The sequence below is a fragment of the Falco rusticolus genome, chromosome 17 (assembly GCF_015220075.1).
Source record: "Falco rusticolus isolate bFalRus1 chromosome 17, bFalRus1.pri, whole genome shotgun sequence".
NCBI lineage: Eukaryota > Metazoa > Chordata > Aves > Falconiformes > Falconidae > Falco > Falco rusticolus.
In genome coordinates, this window is record NC_051203.1 from 1,388,777 (window position 1) to 1,408,980 (window position 20,204).

A 20,204-nucleotide genomic window follows, 5' to 3' on the forward strand; every position below is an offset into this window, starting at 1 on the left:
AAAAGGCGAAATGCTCCGGACTAAATTTGGTCATGCAGCGCTGCATGGTTCCCTGGAATGTCCTCGGGTTTCAGGCTCCTCTGATAGCACCATTCCCCGCCTCCCGCTGGGCTCCATTGGCTTCCCAGCACCCGAATCCCGGCTGGATCCTGTTATTGGCCAACCCTGGGACCGAGGGGTGTCCCCTCTAGATAGCTACTAGATCCCGGGCTGCAGGGATTGAGAGCTGCTGAGATTTAACACTTCAGCACCTGCTGCCGCTGGGGGAAGTGGTGCTGGAGCTTCGGCTTCTTTTTTTTTTCTCCTTCCTTGGGTACCACACACAACCGCAACCGTGTCTCGCCAGCGAGCCAAGATGTCCAAAGTGGCCAAATACCGGCGACAAGTTAGTGAAGATCCAGATATTGACAGTTTGTTGTCTACTCTGTCTCCAGAGGAGATGGAAGAGCTGGAAAAGGAGCTGGATGTGGTGGATCCAGATGGAAGCATCCCTCTGGAGCTCAGTCAGAAAAACCAAACAGAAAATTCCCCACCTGGCTCGCAAAACTGCGACACAGTGCTCAATCACTGCGAAAAGGAGACCAGGAAACTTATTCAGAGGGAACACTCGATAGACGTAAGTCACATCTCCCCACGCTTGAGCTCTTTCTGTAAGAAATGCCGGGGCATAGCTGTGAGCACACGCCCGCCGGGTTGGGGGACAAGAAGTTGCAGCTGAACCCCGAGAAAGGAGCGCTGTGCTGCTTGTGAGGAGGAGTAGCTGTCACGGAGGGGCCAGAGCAGCGAGGCAGGGAGCTGGGCCAGGCACTCCGGGAGGGAACAGGGTATTTCGTGAAATCCCGGTGTCGCTCGCAAAGCCAGAACCTGTGCTGGTGCCAGGGATTTTCTCCCTGCCTCTGCTTGAACATCCTTCAGCAGGGCTGGGAGCAGAGGTGGTGCTCCAGGAGGCAGCTGGAGGGGCCGGTGCAGCAACAGCAGTCCTGCGGGCTGCATTTCTTTTTCCTCCTGTTATTTTCCTTTGGAAACCTCCCAACTCTTGGTCCTTTCAGTTCTTCTTGTCCAAAAGCTGAAACAGTCTCTGGTTCTTGTGGAATAAAAAAAAGTTTACTGCTTTATGGAAATCACCCCAAGAAGCAGGTTTTGCCCCAAGCTGTTTGTGTGTATTGTTCAGTTCAAATTCATTCTTTTCTTTTGATTTGGGTACATTTATCTCCTCCTCTGCACCTGGCAAATCCTTTAATAGCTTTCTTTGAGCTAGAAAGCTTCATGCCAGTCCCTCTCCTTTCTTTGTGCCTTGCCTTAGTGGGAGCCAATCCCACTTCTCTGTAACATTTATTAACCTCTGCACTAAGAATATTTGGTATGTGCTCCATGTGTGGGAGGCCGGGAAGCATTTGGTTTCCCTAGTTTTCCACAGCAGGCTGAGCCAGAAAGTGAAAGAGGGAGACTCTTCAGCTATTTATCTGTGTAGTCATGGACAGATTTCATGTCCCAGGCTGGATTTGCATCTGCTGTGACGGGACAGGGCTGAGGAGTTATCAGCTGCATAAGCGGAGCAAAGGCTTATGTGGATACCCCTCTTAACGGACTGCTCTGGCTCTGATTCTGTATCTATTCCAGGTCACCCAGCAGTACCCTAGGTCTTCCAGCTCAGTAATCAAGCTCTAATTAACCTGTGAGGACTTAGAAATAGCTCTTTCTGGATGTTAACAGAGTATATTATAGGAAGGTACTCTCCTGACCGGAGCCTGGGAGAAAACAGGGAGAAATGGATGAAAATTGCAACTATAGATAAATGAAGGTTTATTTCGGAGACCTGAACAAGGGATTAAATAGTTTTCCCCACCCCTTTGAAAGCTCTGGCTGTGCAGCCAGGGTGCTTTCCTTCGGCTGTGAGGACAAGGCACTCGCAGCCGTCACCTTCTATATGTGGCATTTGGCGTGGGCTGGGGGACCAAAAGCACCGTGCCCCTCGCCACGAGAGCGCTGGGCTTATTTTCCCACTGGTGGACTGGTGGAAAATTGCCTTGTGGTGGGGAACTGCAGGTGCTGCAGGACAAAACTGTCTGGGAAGGGAAATGCTGTTATGTGGGACCAGTTATCCCAGTGACATTGCAAGGGTTTGCACTGGTTTGCAGGTAATCCCGGCTTGCAGCCAGCACTGAGAGCTGGCACTGAAAAAGCGTTCGACATCACTAATGATGCTATTTTGTTTTTAGCCATGGGAAGATGAGGAGTTGACTGGGAAGTGGGATAGGGAAGTATTTGTGATCAGGAGGAAGAGAGGAAACGTGTGGTTTTTGGAAAAAGAGAGCTGGGAAACGGTCTGGTTAAACACTGCATTGTTTGGAAGATACCTGAGAGTGTGTGTGAGCTTGCTTCAACAGCAGCTTGGACTAGATGATCTCCAGACATCCCTTCCAACCCCGACCAGTCTGGGATTCTGTGTGTCTGTGTGCTGCGGGAGAGGACTCGGGATGGTGGCAAGGGATGACACGGGGAGGAGAGGTGACCCAGGAGAGGGTGTGCAGCCCTGGCTGGTGGGGAGGGCAGCGACGGGGGTCCTGAGAAAAGCACTGGTTGTGCTCTCCTTTGAGCTTCAGTAGCTCTGGGCCGTGGAAGACAAAGCAAGTTGGCTGCCAGTCAGATTTGTCAGTGAAACAGGCCCAGTTAGATTGCATTGCAGTAACTGGATATGGCAGAACTGACTTTCTTCTATTTCAGTCCCTGGAGGCCAAGAAAAAAATATCCTCTACCCCTTCCTCCTTGGCATTGTTAGGACCTGGGATTAGCACCTAGAAAATGCCAGTTCGCAGCGCTGGCAGGTCAGCCCATGCCGGTGGTGGAGCAGGACCTCTGCTCCACCATGGGGCACGAGGACAGGATGGGACAGGATCGTTGGGCCACAGAAGCATCGCAGAAACCAGCCCAGGCTCCATCCACCTGAGGCAGCCGCAAGGTTGTGTTTTGCTGCAGGGTAGAGTGAGAACATGGAGCCATCCAGAGCATCCCGGCTGGCTCTCGAGCTCTCACCCAGCTGCTCAGAGCTCTGAGGCTCCTGATGACAAATCCCTCTCTACTATCAATAGTTTTCATGTTGCGGCGGGCAGCGAAGCGCTTGTGCCTGCCAACCCCAGCGCTGGGGCTGCGCACCCGCGGGGGGTGGCATTCCTCCAGCCAAGTGCAGGCATCACCCCATCCATGTCCCCCCTGCCCCTCTCCCTTGTCGGCTCCCAGCGTTGTGCATCACAAGCCCACACGGCGCCTGGCATCCCCGACGAAACCCATCGAGCAAAACCTTTGCAAGCAAGAAGCGGACGTGTGAGCATGGGAGGGAAGCACAGGCATGAGAGCAGGGAAGGAATGGGAAGTCATTCCAGTGGGACTGGCCTTCGGAACATGTGGAAGATGCTATTCTGTGTCTGTGAAATCTCTTCAGTAGGGAGGGACGGGAGGTTAGCTTCTGGTCCTTGAACTACAGAGATTGCACCAAGGCACTGAGGATAGAAAATATTAAGGAGTTCCTAGCCCAGCTCCGCGGCGGTGCCTCGGGCTGTATCGTTATTGCTAATTGTGAAGCTGGGAGGTGACTGGGTCGCAGCCCCCGTGGGGCAACGGCCGCTCCAGCTCCCCGCAGCCTGCCGGGACCGGGGACCCAGCAGCGTCCACGCAGGGCTGGCAGCACGCTGGTCCAGGCTGCTGTGCTCCTGTCTCCCCATTATTTTTCCTCCTCCTTCCTGTTCTTCCATCCCTCCTTTGCCCCCTCTTTGTGCAGTGGTTGGTGGGATGTTGCCTGTTAGCTGAGGTGTGCAGGAAATTCTCCAAAGTACAAAATAAGGTATTTTAAAGGGAAAGGTTAAATTTCTGCCCATCTCAGAGTTCTTGCAGTCATTGTTCCGTTCTTCAACTGGCTCCAGGCAACTCCATTCCCTTCTAAATACTGGGAAGAGTGGGTATATTTAGAAATATTGTAACTACATAATAACACATCTTCTTAGTGATGAAAAGGGCAAACTTGGGTAACTAGGAACCAGTTTATAAACAGCCCAAAATAGACGTGAGCTTTGCCCTGACTTCTCCACGCTGTGGAGCCAAATTCACATCTTGGTGATGCATTAATTAATTAATCTTCATTTTGTATTGCTTGCGAGTGGAAGTAAACCCCAGTTCAACAGTGGGGCTTGGGACAGTGCCTCTCTGTGGATGCGCTCAAGACCTTCCTGTAGGTCCATGTATCACGGGAGCCAAAGTTAAACTAATATTCACAAGAAGATAAATGAAGGGATGATTTCTAATAGCTCATGACTCTTTACTTAGCAGGCAAAGACATAAGGAGAGAAAAATTCAGGTTAGAAACGTGCTGTAAAGTTGAAGTGGTGGCATTACCCAAAGGATGATTTACCTGGGGGCACAGCTGACTTGCTGTCACTTGAAATCTATGTATCGTGCCTGGGTTTTCTCTTTGGCAGAGGAAAAGCTGTCTGTGCCAGGGGGACGGGGTGTCTCTGTGGGGTGGGTTTCTCTGACAGCTGAGCTGTATGAGGAGACGGGTCTGGTGAGAGTCAGCCTGGCTTTGTCCAGTTCTTCCTCTGCTGTTGGTGACATCTTTAAAAAACATGTGTCTGTGCATATAGCACTGTGATGTACACCCTGGAGGTACCCCAATCTTTCCCACTGGCGTTGGGTCACTCCTAAACCCCCTTGGGGGTACCTTTGCTGGGGAGGACCTGGCTGAGAAGAGCTACCCCATGGAAGGGACGACCACTGCGTGTGAACCGTGTGTGCCGTGGGACCAGGTGGTTTGGCAGATGAGTGCTCCGTAGCAGCCGCTGTATTCACAGCAGGAAGTTTTCCTTTACAAAGCGTGCCACAAAATCCACCTGCTGCCGTTCTCGACTCTCCTTGGATTCCCACCTGGCCTCACCGCGGCCTTAGGTGGCTCCCAAAATACTGAGCAGTGGTGGCCAAGGCAGCCCCTCCCTGCACTGTTCTTCTGCACCACCATCTTCCCTGGGAATGGATGGAGCCTCCTTCCCTCAACTTCACCTGTAAGGAGAGGACACCTGGATGTCCCAGTCTCATCAGAGTCCCCAGTCCTGCCTCCCAACAGGGCTGCACTGACGCAGCCTCGAGCACGAATGACTGGGGAAATGCAGGGAAATTGCATACGGGGGCATTATCCTGCTGACCAAGGGGATTCATTCCAGGGCCGCAGAACTTCTTTTAGCAAGAAGCTTGCACACGTGGTGGCTGCCTCCTTCCATGTAAGCCTAGGGGCCAGCTTCTTGAAGGAGAAGGCTCTGCACAGGAGACATTGGACGCCAGGGCAGATGTGCACAGCCAGGGCCAGCTCTGCACAGTGCAGGTCGTCCCTGTATTTTTGTCCCCTGAAGGTTGAACACCCTTCCCACAGGAAAAGTTGAGGGGGCTCAGTTTTCCCCTTCCTCTCAGGTGTCTCACTGCTGCTCCAGGTCCATGCATCCTTCTCCCTGCAGGCTGCTCTGCCTGGCGCAGAGCTCCTGGGGCTGTCTCTGTGTTGCCGGCACTCTTCGCTGTAGGCTCTTATACAGCTGACAGTGAGTGGTGGGACAGTGGTCCTCACAGCCAGGTTTTGATGCCGAGGGAAAAGCAGTGAGCTGAGAGGGAGTTCACCTCATCCAAATGCAGCATATTTGAAGGGTGTCGGTGCCAGAGGGCAGCAGGTCCTATTGCCGTGGGTAAGGATGCCAAAACTCCTTGGAAAGGTCTTGTAAAAAGTCCTGCCTTGCTTTCTAGCTTACTGGGGTCTGTGGTGTAGGCTTGGCACTTGCTGCTGGGTGGTATTTAATCCAGCTACTGGTGGCTGTATGTAGAGGAAGGTACCATGAAAAGTGGAGATCCTTAACAGTAAGCCCTCTTCAACACTATGGAAAAGCAAGTTAGCATTTAGATTTCTTATTACTGCTCAAAGCTTGTCATCTTTTCATGAAAATATCTGGAGGAAAAACAAGCTCCACATTTAAATAGTTGGGACAGACTCAAGGGAAATTACAAACAAGGGAAAAGAAGTGGTTGTATCATTCTTTAAGCATCTTACCAGTCTGTGACTAACATGTATGTATTTAAACTCTGCTGTTCTGTTTATCAGCCAGTTCTGTCAAGATGCCAAGACTGTTCCTTCTCCCTTGGAAGAGTGTTCACCAGTTTCCAGCTCTTGCCTTTCTTTTAACCATGTCCTGGGCAGGTCTCTTGCTGGCTGGATGCCTCATCAGAACATGTTGTTGCTCTGCCCAGCTCCTGGCCTCCAAAAGAGGTGTAAGGGGTGGGTGACACTGGGGTACCCTTCCTCCCGGTGCTTCTTCAGCAGCTCCCAGCTCACGCTGGGGTAGGCAGGGGATGAAGGTGCAACCTGCCACCAACACACAGAATAGGAATGGAGCTGGCGGGTCGCTGGTCTTTGTGTCCAATCCCACGGATGATATCCATAGATATCCAGAACAGTCACTTATTTTGAAAGAAGCCAAAGGTGTTAAATCGTTCCTATTTTGTCCTTAAAGGAAGCAACAGATGGTCTGCTTTGTGGCCTCTCCAGCCCGCTGCAGAGCAGCCCATCCAGGAGAGCCCTTTTATTTGTCACCTTCTGTTGTTCAGAAATGAAAACTGCCATTGTCTGTGCTCAGATGTTCTGTTCTTTATTTCTGAAAACATACCAAGCCTGTAACGAGAAAGGCAAGCACCAGAAGCGAGAGCTGTCAGCTAGCAGCAGACGATAAAACAGACCTGCAAGGCGAAAAGAGAAGCAGGAACAATTCCATGACAGAAAACTGAAGCATCTGCAATATAGAGAACGGCTGAAGCAAGTGAGGTGGCAACGCACCCAGGTTTGACCTGCACATCTGAACAAGTGGGGGGAGCAGGAACCTCGCGGCCAGATCGGAGTTTTTGTAATGCTGCTGGGAAATGGTGGCAGAGACCTTGTTCTGCTGTGACCGGGGCGAGTGGCAGCACAAAGCATTCCCAGCGTCCTCGTAGGTCACTCCAAAGGCATGCTCTCTGTCTGGGAGATGCACGGTCCATCTAAGGGCACAAGCAGGAAAAAAAGCTGAATTTCTAGTCAGTCTGAAAAAAACAGGAGTAAAAAGCTGACTACTATATTTACATAAGCCACAACTGGGATGCATATAAATCCATGGAAATGCTTGGAGTGTTTAGCTTATATGGGCCGAGCTACCCGGGAGGTTTATTATCTGTTTATGTTGAGCTGATAAATAGATGTACAGAGGAGGAAAAGAGCTGGGGTCCTTTATGTATCGCTTTCTTTCGCAGTGTTATGATGTCATGTGCATGCTAAAATGGTCTTGGTGACTCAGCTCCCAGCAGGACGCTGGGATTAACCGGTCGTGTCACTCAAGCCCACCCTTTGCCGTGTGGGAATCGCAGCACGATGGAGCGAGAGGATCTCACCTCGCAGGGGAGGAGGTGTCAGGGCACTGGCTTTGAAGTCGTGGCGCGGAGAGCGGCAGCGGCGGTGGAGCAGCCACGCCATGAAGTGACGTGAGTCCTGCTCAGTCCTGTCCTCAGCCCAGAGTGCCGTCCAGGGAAGGTTGAAAACAGACAGGAGCAAGAGCTGCAGAAATGCAACAGGAGAGGTGACAGCCCAGGGTCGCAGAAGTTCTGGTGCGTGCAGCCCACTGACACTGGGTTGAGTAGCCCAGGGCTGGGACAAGATATTTTGGTCAGGATCTATGCCAAGACCTGCCAGACACTACTGAGGGCTCCGAGCGATCCTGCAGAAGGGACCATGGCAGAAGACAACCCTGCCCAGCATGGGAACCAGCCACGAGAGCCACCCACCGCAGGAGGGGAGCTGTGGTTTGCTTCCTTTCAGGGAAGATCTTCAGTTTTTAAGAACTAGAGATCGTGACTCCTGGCATGCCTTTCTCTCTCTGATTGAGTGCTGTGTTCTGGACTGCAGCTCCCATATGGGGTGGGAGCCTAAGGAGCCAGTGCTCCTGTTTCTCATAAGCTGTTTAAGGGTTTTGACCAGCAAACAGCTCTCTGGTTTTGGCAGGTAGGCACCTAGGGCTGGGGCTTATCTCACCTGCTTCAAAGACCTTGATTCAGCCTCCTGCACTGGGTACCTGCGGCCATTGGTGATGCCGTGGGGTGGCTGTGGTGGTCCTGTGGGCTGGGTGATGGGACCCATGGGAGACCTGCACCTGCAGGGGGCCTGGAGATGTTTTCCCTGTAGTCCCAGGAGGCTGGGAGCCAGATCCCTCCTTCTCAATCATCCAGCCCCCGTGACACAGAGGACAGGACATAGGATTTAAGACTTGCTAGGGATGAACTGCAGTTCTGTTCCTAAAAATCCAAGGAATGCTCTTTGTGGGCTGCCGGCAGAAAGTGCACCAGGCAGAAATCCAGCCTTGAGGTGGCCGTGGTATGAACCGCTGATGTTCACTGCCCATTGCAACCTCTGCCGAAGAGGAGGTGATCAGGGGAAAGGTCTCGTCTTGGGAATATCCAGTTCAGCCATGGCAGCGCCAGGAGAAGGAGCTGGGAATACAACGGAAAGAGGAGAAAAACCCAGACTGCTAAAAACAGGTTTTGTTAGAGAAGCAAAAGTTTCCATTTGCAGAGTATCCAGTGGTTTTAAGGGCTTTCTGGAAAATGGCTGCATGTCGTTGTCGCTATTCTATTAAAGGAAACCCGGCTGAAATGTTTGTTGTCAGCCCTAATTCAGCAGTGAAGGCAAAGCAAGGCAAAAGTCAGGGCCAGAAGTTGTCCAGTCTCTGGAGAACAGCGCTGCATCTCAGGAGGAGGATGTTTTTAAAAACATTGGCCTGGGAAGTGCAAAGAGACAGTGATGTTTGGGGTCGGAAAGGTCTGAGCAGAAGGGAAGGGGAATAACTGAGTTCCTCGTTAAAATAACAGAGTGATAGCTGAGGCAGGGCAGGGCAAGGAGCTGTTTACTTCGCCCTGGGCTTTAGCACATAGAGCATGGCCAGGGGGTCATGCTAGGTCTGCGTCCGACCCAGTGCTGGAAGCCAAGGTCCTTTCACCCTTGCTTCATGCCAAAAGAATCCAAATGTGCCAAGAGAGAAACTCTTCGCTGCCTGGGAATGGCCCTACCAGGGAGCCCACGGGGGCCAGAGCTCTGCGGGGCGTGCGGGGGTGCAGGCAGGCTGCCTCGTGACGCTGGCCCGTGGCGTTTGCTCATAGCCAAGGACCAGGAGGGTTGTCCTGGCACTGCTGCAGGTAGAGCAATGCCAGATCCTCTTGTGAGTGGGTGGGTGTCACATAGACCTGGACTTGGCTGTCCTGGGCAAGCAGGGTCAGCAGAAGCCTCGTGGTCCCGCTTCCTCTGGTGGTCTCTGGCAACCCAGGTTTAGTGGCGCCCAGGGCTCGGCCAAGGACACAGCATTTTTTTCCAGGAATGTCCTTGGCTCTGACTTGTCCCTGAGTTACTCAAAACAGGATGAGGAATGGAGGAAAGGAGTAGCTTGGCCAGCTTGTTGTGGTTTAGCTTGGCTCCAGCAGCTCTCTCACATGCCTAGAGCGTAATGGCAACAGGTACCCAAATACCCAGGAAGGGCAAGTGCAGAGCCACCTGCCTTTGCCCGCTGGCCACCTCAGTGGACTCCTCTGTGCAGTGGGACAGTCTCAGGGGACATCCCTGTTCCCTGGGAGCTCTCACATGGCTTGTGCCCAGCCTCCTCAGCTCCCTTCACCCACGGTCACACTGAGGGGTGGTGGGATGCTGGTGCCTCACTCAATTTCGAGCTGGGCTTTGGACGCAGGGGACAGTGGGGTTTCTAGCCTCTGCATCTAAGTAGGTGCCTTCAGAAGATGATGCAGATGCTCAGGCTTAGAGCTGTGGGTTCAACAGAGTCTCTGGTGGCTCTGGAAACCTTTGTAGGACTCAGTAGCATGTGTAGGACAGACTGAAACCCCTCAGGTAGTGATACCAGGTTGGCTTGTTAGTTATGGATCCATAATTATGCCTAAACCCCCTACTTGAAATAACCAAACCCAGCTTCCTTCCCTTGCCAGTCTGGTCTGGGAGCCCCCAGCTGACCAACAGCTTTTGGTGAGCTGTCTGTCTGTCTCTCAGAGTCCCCCCTCATCCCTGGGGCTTCCCCACTTCCCTGCTCTCCCACCTCCAAAAGCCCCTCCATCACTGGGACCGATGGAGCTTTGCTGGTGGGTACCTGTTGCCTAAGCAGTGCCCTGCCAAGAGATGAACTGGAAAATGTCCTGTTGGCTGCAAGAGGACCTCATTATTCCAGCAGAGTCTGGAAGAATGGGTCAGTCTCTTGGCCTGGACTTTATCCCCCAACGCTACAGCTCTGGAGGGATTCTGGTTGCTTTGCAAGGAGCACGGCTCTGGGTGGAGAGTCTCTGTTGGTGGCAAAAGCCACATGCCAGGCAGCCAGCACACCGAAACTGCTCTGCTGGTGGAGCTGCTGGGGTGGAGGGAGGCAGCGAGTCTCAAGGAGAAGACTCGCGGGCTCCGGTGGGCTCCAATGCACATGCAGAAGTTACTCCATGTGACTGAAATAATTCCAGGATTAATTAAGTTGAGCTGGTCCAGTTGTCCTTCCACAGACATCTGCATCTTGGTTTAGGAGGGCTGTACACTGGTGCAGGGCAGTTTGGTTACAAGCAGTGGTAACCCCTTGGTGCTTGCAAGAGTGTAGGCGCAAGCAGCGGACACGCAGCTCCGACTCGGCTAAATAGGCTCCGTGTCCCCGTGTGGGCGGTTTCTGAAGGGGCTGACGCTTGCCTCTTGCTTTGCTCCATGTTTTCTCCTTATACCCCTCAAGAACAGATGGCCCCATAGCTGCACGCAGGCGAGGACCGTGCCCCTCTGCTTGGGGGTGCATGAAGCCTGTGTCCCCATGGCCACCCACAGCGAGCAGCACCTGGAGCCATTGGCCATGGTGGAGCTAACCCTGGATTTTCCAGTGGTGGTGATTGTTGGGATGGGCCTGATCCTGGGTCAGGAATTCCCTTTTGTGCCTTTGATGCTTTTGTATCAGCTGGGGGGTGATGTCTCACAGCTGGCTTCCAGAGGCCACCAGAGCTGCAGGTGACATTAGAGACCTCTGCCAAGCCTGCAGGTTGAGGTCACTGTTTCTGGAGCCATTTTAACCTGAACTGCAGGTGCAGGTCTGGCCCTGAGATCTTTTGCTGGCGGTCCCTTTTCCTCCTGGGGTGCACATGCCACATGCCCCTAGCAGTGGCCCTCACGGAGGAGCTGTCCTGGGCTCTCCTGGCTTCCCCCTTTCATCCAAGCCCTCCTCAAACCCAGGTGGGGCATGGCTCCCTAGAGCCAACATGGAGCTGCTCTTGGCAGCATGTGCTCCCCAAGGCTTCCATCCTTACGTCTTGTTCTTTAGCTGAGCTGAGCACGTGGCCGGCGTGGTGGGGCAGCGTGTTCAGCCTGGTAATGTGGGCCATGAGGGACTCTTCCCAGGACGCGCCTCTGGAAATAACTGCAGGCTGGTGAAGTCTGGCCCCTTCCAAAGACAAAATATTTCTTCTACAAGTGCATTTCCCTATGTCCCCTCCGCCAGGGACTGTTGTAACAGCAGCAGCCAGGCTACGAAGTACCCCTTCCCTCCAGCTCGGGCACAGGTTCGGTGGGTCCCTGGATAGCCCATCCTTTCCTCTCCTCTCCAGCATGTTCCCCTTTTGCTGTGAAGCCTGCTTGTGGGCACAGCGGGGTGACCAGCTCTCATTCACCATCAGCCAGATCGATACCTACCACCCAAGCAGCAATTTTCTACCCTAAAACGAGCCATGGGGCTTTCAGGGCAGGAGCCGAGGACCTCGCTCCACCGTCACATCCCCACCACCAGCAGCAGAGCTCGGCAGCCCCTCCGCTCCCACCCATGCCCGGCTTGGGCGGCTGCTCCATCCCCATCCCCATCCCTTCCTCAGCGCCCGGAGCAGTGCTGTGAGCACTCGGATTCCAGGCAAGAAATTCCCGTCTCCTTTGCCTTTTAAGGAAACATCTGAGTGGGTTTGAGGGTTACAAATGCTAACGAGCAATGGCAATGCTCATTTTAGTCTATTTAGAGGAAACGGGAAGGCATTTCAGTTCATCAAAACACTGGTGATTAATCAGCCAAGTACCAGGCTGTTTTCATTAGGCTTATTTTTAAAGATCTGACACGCTGTGTAAAAATATTCCCCTAATAATTGTGCTCACAGCAGAGGGAACGGCACAGGAGGGGGGTGCGGTGGCACTGGTTTCTAGGTATCCAAGGTAAATATGTCATCGTGGCAGAGAGGAGCGAGCAGGCAGGACTCAGGATGGCGATGGAGGGGTGCAGGGCTGGCGCTGGCCCTGCAGATGGAGGCAGCCTGGCTGGTGGCCTGGGCTGCAGGAGAAGGTGCGCTGGCGGCTGCGGGCTCAGCCAGGGTTTCAGGACCAGGGGAGGGATACATCTGTCCTCTTCTGCATCACCCTGCCATGCAGCTCGCCTGCCGAGCTCCGAGAGCTGGAGCAACGCGCTGTATTTCCAGCTCAGAGGGGAGGACTTGTGCACTGTCTCCAGTGAGCAGAGCTTGGGCTGGTGACACCACCCAGGGCTGGCGCCCGCAGTGGAGCTGGAGTGGTGGGACACACCGAGAGCCGGGGGGTGGGTGCACAGGCAGGAGGGGACGAAGGCACGTGGCCACATGGCCTTGGGCAGAGGGGGACAGGGGGAGGCAGCAGCTCTCATCCCACACACACATCTTGCCCAGCCTCCCGCCAGGGCAGACATGGCTCTTCCTTCACCGAGATGCTTCAGGAAGTCACTGAGCACCCTTGCACCATCCCAGCCCTGGGAACAGGGCATGTCCTGGGGAGAAGGGCCACCAGCCCAGGGCCAGAGGAGGTGGCATCACTCGATACCCGCAGCCCCCGGGGCAGGGTGATGCTGGCACTGGGGCACCTCTGGGAGCCCCATCCCTGGTCCTTGGGGTTTGCAGCAGCGCGGGGCCATGTGAACACAGGGACAGGCTCTGTACGGCTCTGGTATGTTCCTTTCTGTCGCCTGTTTAGGTCTGCACAGGGGAGCCAAGAAATCTCTTAACTAAATAAACAGCTCTCTCGACCCAGATGGCATCTGTTTATACACCAGGTACAAACAGTCCCCATGGCTGCCCCGCTCGCAGCCAGGCCAGTTCTTTCCACAAAAAAGCAGTCCCTGAGGGCCAGCAGTGCCGCGCACTGGGAGGGCAGAGCCGCACTCTGCCCCAGCACAGACACCCATCGCAAGCAGGGCATCGTCTGGAGGAGGCGGCCAGCCCTGGCTGCAGACGAGGGTGTCTGGACTCTCATGTGGGGGTTCAAGGCACTGAGTGAAGCCACAGTGCTCTCCTAGCCCTGAGAGGGTCCAGGGAGCTTGTAAAGGCATCACACCTGCAGCTCCCAGAGGCATCTTTCTTCCTCCTGAAGTCCTAAAGTCCCCCCAGCAAAGATGACATCCACTCTGCCACCCCTGTGCCTTGGTGCTTCTTCCTCCTCCTGCAGCCAGCATCGCTGTCAGGTCACCAGCATCGCCGTCAGGTCACCAGCATCACTGTTCGGTCGCCAGCATCGCTGTGGTCAAGCCGAGGATGCCCAGATGAATTGCGCAGCTGTAGCTCTGAGCCTGTGCTAACCGCGGCTCTGCAGCTGGGCTCCCAGCTCCCAGCATCTCAGAACATCACCCTCTGCTCACCTCCACACAGAACCCCCCCGGCGCCGGCCAGCACACCGAGCTGAGCCATGCTGCCAAAGCCAGGCTGCCAGGAAGAGCCAGGCTCGCTGCAAGGGGCAGGAGCCACGTGCTCCCCGGCTGCTGAGTGGGGAGAAGGAGGTTTAAACTGCCAAACCCTGATGTGGACGTTACAGTGGGACCCTCCTCTGTACAGCAGCTTCGGTCCCAGTGTCAGGGGTTCATCCATCTTCAGTTGTCTGTCCGTAGTTGGGAGTGAAGGTGTCTCACATCTGATGTTCGGGGCTATGAACCCTGCTCCAGTGCCCTGCTCTTACCGCACTACCCTGACAGCCCTGGTCCCGCGCCCGCATGGCTGCAGGCACAGAAGGAAGTGAGCGCGGTGCCGTAAGAAAACCCACAGGCTGGAAGGCTGCGTGCACTGAGCTGGGATCAAAGGCTTTGGCTGCCGAAGCAGAACATGTCATAATGATGCTGATGGGAGACTCCTCGCAGCCCTGTCAGCCATGGGTGAAGGCTGCAGTGAGGCATTTTCTGTGCCCTGGAGCTGCCGGCTCGGGCTGTGGTCAGCAGCAGTGCACGGGACAGGCTGTGCCAAGAGCCAGGTTCAGGTGCTTGGCAAATGTACCAAAAATTACATGAGAAAGGGCTTCGACTGCAAGAAACAAATGATCAAATGGCCCTAAAGCACAAAGGAAAAGAAGAAAATCTTTTGCTGCCGGAGGTAGCTCCATCAAGCCTTGGGGTTGCATCCGTCTGTGCAGGGAGGGCGTAGCTGCTGCCTGAAGGTCAGTGTTGCAGAGCCAGAAGCCAGACTAAGCTCCTCCGGTGTACCAAAATCTGGTGAATGCAACAGTGACATCATGATAAGCATAAAAGCAAAGGCAAAAATCACTTTTGGAGGGTGAATATACAGGAATCAGTCAAAGCAAAAGCACTGATGCTTGCCAGACCACTAGGGAGTGAGCAGGCATCCTGGCTGGATCAGAGAGAGAAGAAACACAAGAAGTCCAGGGCACCGCTGCACGGCTTCTTGGCACAGAGATGGGAAGACCCCAGAGGCAGGGGAAGGGGCTGCCAGCTGCAGTGACACTGCTTCACCCATCACATGCAGCAAAATCTGCATCCTTCCCCCAGACCACCCCGGTTAAGCTCTTCCCTCTGATGAAACCTTTGGACACTGGAAGAAGACGGGCTGGGAAGACATACAGAGCAATAAACTGCGTCCCCATTGCCTTGGTTTTCTGCAGGGAGATCAAAAATGCAAACACCTGGTTAAAGGAGGCCAGCTTCAGAGAGCCCAGGGTGTGACAGCTGTGTCACCTGTGTCACCAGCTGTGGACATTTCCCTGCTTGCACACGCGTCCAGGCCGGCATGGGAAGCGTGTTGGGCTCTGGAGTGGGCAAAGCTGCAGAGCATCCAGCTAGAAACCGTTTAGGAAAGCTGGGAAAGCACCTGGGGTTCACAGAGGTACAGGCAGCAGATCATCCCTCGTTAAAAAGGTGATTAGAAAGAGGATAACTCGTAGGAGGTATGAATAGGAAAGGGTCAGACAGAGCCGTCTGCTAAGGGAGGTGCACCCTGCGGATTGTTAGGCTCTCTGGCTCGCTGGGGATGGAGGAGGGCATCCCGCAGACCTCTGGAGCCCTTTGGGAAGGGACTGGAGGCAGAAGGAGAGCAAAGGTGCCCTGAGGACCTGCAGGGGACCTCATCACACCTGGGTGCCGCAGGCTCTGCCTGCATTCGGGGCACTTGGATGCTAAACCCAGGACCTCGGCTGGGTTAAACCTTCCTTTTCCGAAGTCCAGCATCGAGGTTTAACCCCAGCCGGCAGCTAAGCACCGCGCAGCCGCCCACTCGCTCGCTCCCCCCTGAGTGGTGTGGGGAGGGGAATCAGGAAAAAGGCAAAACTCGTGGGTCGAGAAGAATGATTTAACAATTGAAATAAAATACTAATAGTAACAAAAAGGAGAGAGAAAGAGAGAGGAATAAAACCTGAAGGAAAAAACAAAAAAAGCCCAAGTGATGCATGATGCAGTTGGTCACCCCCACCGAGCGATGCCCAGCCAGTCCCCCAGCGGCCATTGGTGGCCCCCAGCCAACTCCCCCCAGTTTATATACTGGGTGTGATACCCACGGTGTGGAATATCCCTTTGGCGAGTTTGGGGCAGGTGTCCCGGCTCTGCTCCTGGCTCCTTGTGCCCCGCTCACTGGCAGAGCAGGGGGAGCTGGAAAGTCCTGGATTTAGATGATTTAGAGTAAGCACAACTTAGCAACAAGTAAACCACCAGTGTGGTACCAAGGTTATGCTCACACCAAACCCCAAGCACAGCCCTGCACCAGCTACTGAGAAGAAAATTAACCGTATCCCAGCTGAAACCAGGATACCAGCCGCAGGCTGCAGGGTGTGAGCGTGAGGTGGTGGGTCACTCCGCTGGGATGGAGGAGACAGGCCCATACCCAGGGCTGAACCATCACCACTTGGAGCAGGTCACTCACCTCCCTGACGGGTCCTGGCCACCAGCCTGTCCCCTGCCACAGCAGAGCCGCGGTGCTGGCTGTCCTCGTGCTCCCCCACGGCATCTCCCTGCCACCTTCCAGGGACCCCGCATGATGCCCTCACAATGTTCTGCTGTAAATTCCTGGTTTCGGGCAGCTCAAAGGCATAGTCTAAGACGCTCCTGAGGCAGGACTGTCCTGCACCATCCTGTGCCCCCTCCCCGGCTGCGGCACTCTCCCCCGGTGCCCTGCGGTGGCTCCCCCATGACAAAGGTGCGGAGCTGGTGATGGTGAAACTGGGGTGGTGAGTCTGGAAGCTGGAGGCATCTGTCTCTGTAACGCCTTGGTGTTTTTCTCTCGTTAGGAAAGCAGATCAAGTGAGAAGAATAAGGGAGCCCAGAATGAAGAAGAAAAGGGAAAGGAAGCCCCTTCCAAAGACCTGGCCCTGAAACGGGATACGAAGGTGGGAAAAGACTCTAAAAAAGAAGAAAATGTTCCAAAAACAGACCCGAAAATTAAAGCTGAGTCTGAGGCTAAGACCAAAGAGGACAAGGCTATCAACGATAAAGTCAAGGCCATGGAGAAAAAGCTGATGGGGAAGGACAAAAAGGAGGAAGAAAAGGGTTCAGTGTTGAAGAAAGACACCGGGAAGGACAAAAAGGAGGATGAGAAGGGCTCAGCATTAAAGAAGGATGCAGGGAAGGATAAAAAGGAGGACGAGAAGAGCTCAGCATTAAAGAAGGATGCAGGGAAGGATAAAAAGGAGGACGAGAAGGGTTCGGTATTAAAGAAGGATACAGGGAAGGATAAAAAGGAGGATGAGAAGGGTTCAGTATTAAAGAAGGATACAGGGAAGGATAAAAAGGAGGACGAGAAGGGCTCGGCACTAAAGAAGGATGCAGGGAAGCATAAAAAGGAGGACGAGAAGGGTTCAGTATTAAAGAAGGATGCAGGGAAGGACAAAAAGGAAGAAGAAAAGGGTTCAGCATTGAAGAAGGGCACAGGGAAGGATAAAAAGGAAGATGAGAAGAGTCTGGGCTCAAAGAAACAGGCAGAAGACACAGGAGAAGATAAGAAAGAAAAAGACAAAAAAGAAGAGGACAAGGGTTCAGCTTTGAAAAAATCAAAGTCAGATGAGAAGGAGAAATCCCAGCCAGAGGCAGAAAAGGCAGCAGAGGAGAAACAGGAGGCCAAGACAGCAGCCAAGAGCAGCCCCTCCAAGCCTGCCACCAGCAGCTCCTCGGATCAGGCCAAGGATGATGAAGCCTCCAGCATTTTTGATGAGCTCATCGAGAAGGTGAAGAACAACGATGCCGAGGTCACCGAAGTGAACGTGAACAACTCAGACTGCATCAACAACGAGACCCTGGTGCGCTTCACTGAGGCCCTAGAGTTCAACACCGTGGTCAAGCTGTTCGCCTTGGCCAACACCCGTGCTGATGACCACGTGGCCTTCGCCATCGCCATCATGCTGAAGTCCAACAAGGTGCTGACAAGCATCAACCTGGACTCCAACCACATCACGGGCAAGGGCATCCTGGCCATTTTCCGGGCACTGCTGCAGAACAACACGCTGACGGAGCTGCGTTTCCACAACCAGCGGCACATCTGTGGGGGCAAGACAGAGATGGAGATCGCCAAGCTCCTGAAGGAGAACACCACGCTCCTGAAGCTGGGCTACCACTTTGAGCTGGCTGGACCACGCATGACGGTCACCAACCTGCTGAGCCGAAACATGGACAAACAGAGGCAGAAACGCCTCCAGGAGCAGAAACTGGCACAGGAGCGTGGGGAGAAGAAAGATCTCCTGGAGGTGCCCAAGCCCGGAGCCCTGCCAAAGGGGTCTCCCAAGCCATCCCCACAGCCGTCCCCCAAGGCTTCCCCCAAAAGCTCACCCAAGAAAGGGGGGGCGCCTGCTGCGCCACCCCCACCTCCTCCTCCGCTCGCCCCACCACTGATCAATGAGAGCCTGAGGAACTCGCTCTCGCCGGCCACGCAGAGGAAGTTGGGAGACCGGGCACTGCCGGCCCAGGAGAAGAACTCACGGGACCAGCTCCTGGCGGCCATCCGCTCCAGCAACCTCAAACAGCTCAGGAAGGCAAGTGTGGGGCCACGGTGGGGTCTGCCCGTGGGGCGAGTCTGTGGGCTGAGCCCTGAGGTCACATCTGCTGTCACTTGGGCTTGTCCTGCTCCGGTGCAGGGTATGGAACGGTCCCAACCCCCGCACAGAGCACGTGGCAGGGGCAGATCCATCCCTTTGCTGGGCACACGGGGCAGGCAGATCCATCCTTTTGCACCGTCCCTCGCAGAGCAGATGGGGCTGGCAGATCCGTCCCTTGGCAGAGAGCACGGACGGGGCAGCCCCATCCCTTGGCAGAGCCCCTGGGGTGGGCAGATCCAGCGGGCAGGTTTGGCTCCAGGGTTTGGGACACGAGGGTGAAGCCAGCGTTAACATACACCCCCGGGGGATGGAAATCCAGGACCTCCCCTGGCAGAAACCAGTGTCCACGCTGGCAGCAGGTCCTCAAGGGGAGCAGCTCACTGAGCTCTCGCTGCCACGCTGGCAGCACCCTGGGGTTGCGGGGTAGCCAGGGTGGCCGGGGGGCTGCGACTGCAGCACCGGTCCCAGGATGATGCCTTGAAACATCTCACTCACCCCAGTTTGTGTCCCTGGCCGGGCTGCCCCTCAGCCTGAGTGTGGGGACAGCCAGCCTGGCCAAGGGGGAGATGTCCCCAGGTGCCCAGCACCCCACACAGCCACAGCACAAGGGTCCCACTCCACCACGGCGGGTCTGCACCGGGTCCCCCGCGCCACCCCAGTGTCCCCTTTCCTCGCTCCCAGCTCCCCCCAGTAACGGGGTGTCTTCTCTGGCAGGTGGAGGTACCGAAGTTGCTGCAGTAGGAGCGGGACAGCTTTGCCCCCGCAGCGTGGCGGACCCCGGGCCACTTGCCTTTCTCGTGACTGTCTCCACGCCAAGCCCCGTGGGACCCCGCAGTGACACCGCCGAGGAGCGGGGGTCTCTCTGGGACAGAGGAAGGGCCGGCCCGAGGAGGGCCAGCGCAGCCGCCCCGTGCAGCGCCGGAGGAAGACATTGTATTTATTGTGTTGACAGTTGTGGAGCCCCCCGAGCTCTTTCTGTCGCCAGCACCGTGCCCCGCTCTGCCTGGTGAGACTGGGGGCAGAGGAGGGGGCTGCAGAGCGGGGGGCTTGGCCAAAGGGGCTTGGTGCCCTCCAACCCCACTCGCCTGCAGGGTCTGTCTCCCCCCTGGGGGCTCCAACCGGTGGGCTGGGGGTGCCGGCTCGCGGGGTGCCGGCTCAATGGAACCGGGGGCTCAGGGAAGGGGGCAGAGCGGGGATGGGGGCAGTGGGAGGACAGAGCGGGAGGTCAGCCCGGGCTGGTGCAGGGGGCTCGGGGCATGGCGTGGGGGGCTCGGTTCGAGGGTTTTGCTCCCTCTTGACCCCACACCCGAGTGGCTCCACCTGCCCCACATCCCCCCTGCAGTGTGGGGCTCGCCCAGCTGGTGCTCCGGGGGGAACCAGAGCCGGTGACACCAGCAGCCCCCTGGGGGCACAGGGTGGGCAGGCACACTGTATGCCCCGGGACCCCCGGGGGAGGGTGGCAGCCGGGGGGCCAGCGGGTTGGGCCCCGCAGTGCCCCCGACCCCCACCCCGCGCCCCCCCGGAGCCCCTTTGCAATGTGTAGCGCTGTGCCCACTGCATCAGCAATAAAGCTCACCCAACGCTTCCCCGGTGCTGCGCCCTGGACCCCTGCCTGCCACCACACCTCAGCTGGGAGCACTGGGGCCCACGGGCCCCCCAGACTGGGCGCGTGCCAGGTCACCTGCCCACCCAGAGCCCACCGATGGGGCACCCCCCTGAGCCCCATCCCCGGGCCCCCGGCTGGGCCTGCTTTGGCGCAGGGGCCGCCCGGCCGCACGGGGGCGCTGTGCAGGGGGGCAGCGCCGCGGGCAGGGGGCACCGGGGTCCCCGTGCCCACCCTCAGGTCGCT

At 55.7% G+C, this 20,204-nt stretch overlaps 1 protein-coding gene across 1 annotated transcript; it reads left to right on the forward strand.

Moving 5' to 3' along the window:
• Positions 1 to 183: 183 nt before the first annotated feature.
• On the forward strand, positions 184 to 19,940 carry LMOD1 (leiomodin 1). Its single transcript, XM_037410702.1, has 3 exons — positions 184 to 616; positions 16,559 to 18,292; positions 19,070 to 19,940. The coding sequence occupies exons 1-3, from the start codon at positions 356 to 358 to the stop codon at positions 19,094 to 19,096; spliced, it is 2,022 nt and encodes a 673-aa protein (XP_037266599.1). The 5' UTR covers positions 184 to 355; the 3' UTR covers positions 19,097 to 19,940.
• The last annotated feature ends 264 nt before the right edge of the window (positions 19,941 to 20,204 follow it).

Excerpts from the sequence above, each read along its gene's own strand:
- LMOD1 (XM_037410702.1), top strand. The coding sequence starts at position 356 with ATGTCCAAAGTGGCCAAATACCGGCGACAAGTTAGTGAAGATCCAGAT. Across the intron at positions 617-16,558 it reads AGAGGGAACACTCGATAGAC|GAAAGCAGATCAAGTGAGAA; the intron begins GTAAGTCACATC and ends TTCTCTCGTTAG. Across the intron at positions 18,293-19,069 it reads ACCTCAAACAGCTCAGGAAG|GTGGAGGTACCGAAGTTGCT; the intron begins GCAAGTGTGGGG and ends CTTCTCTGGCAG.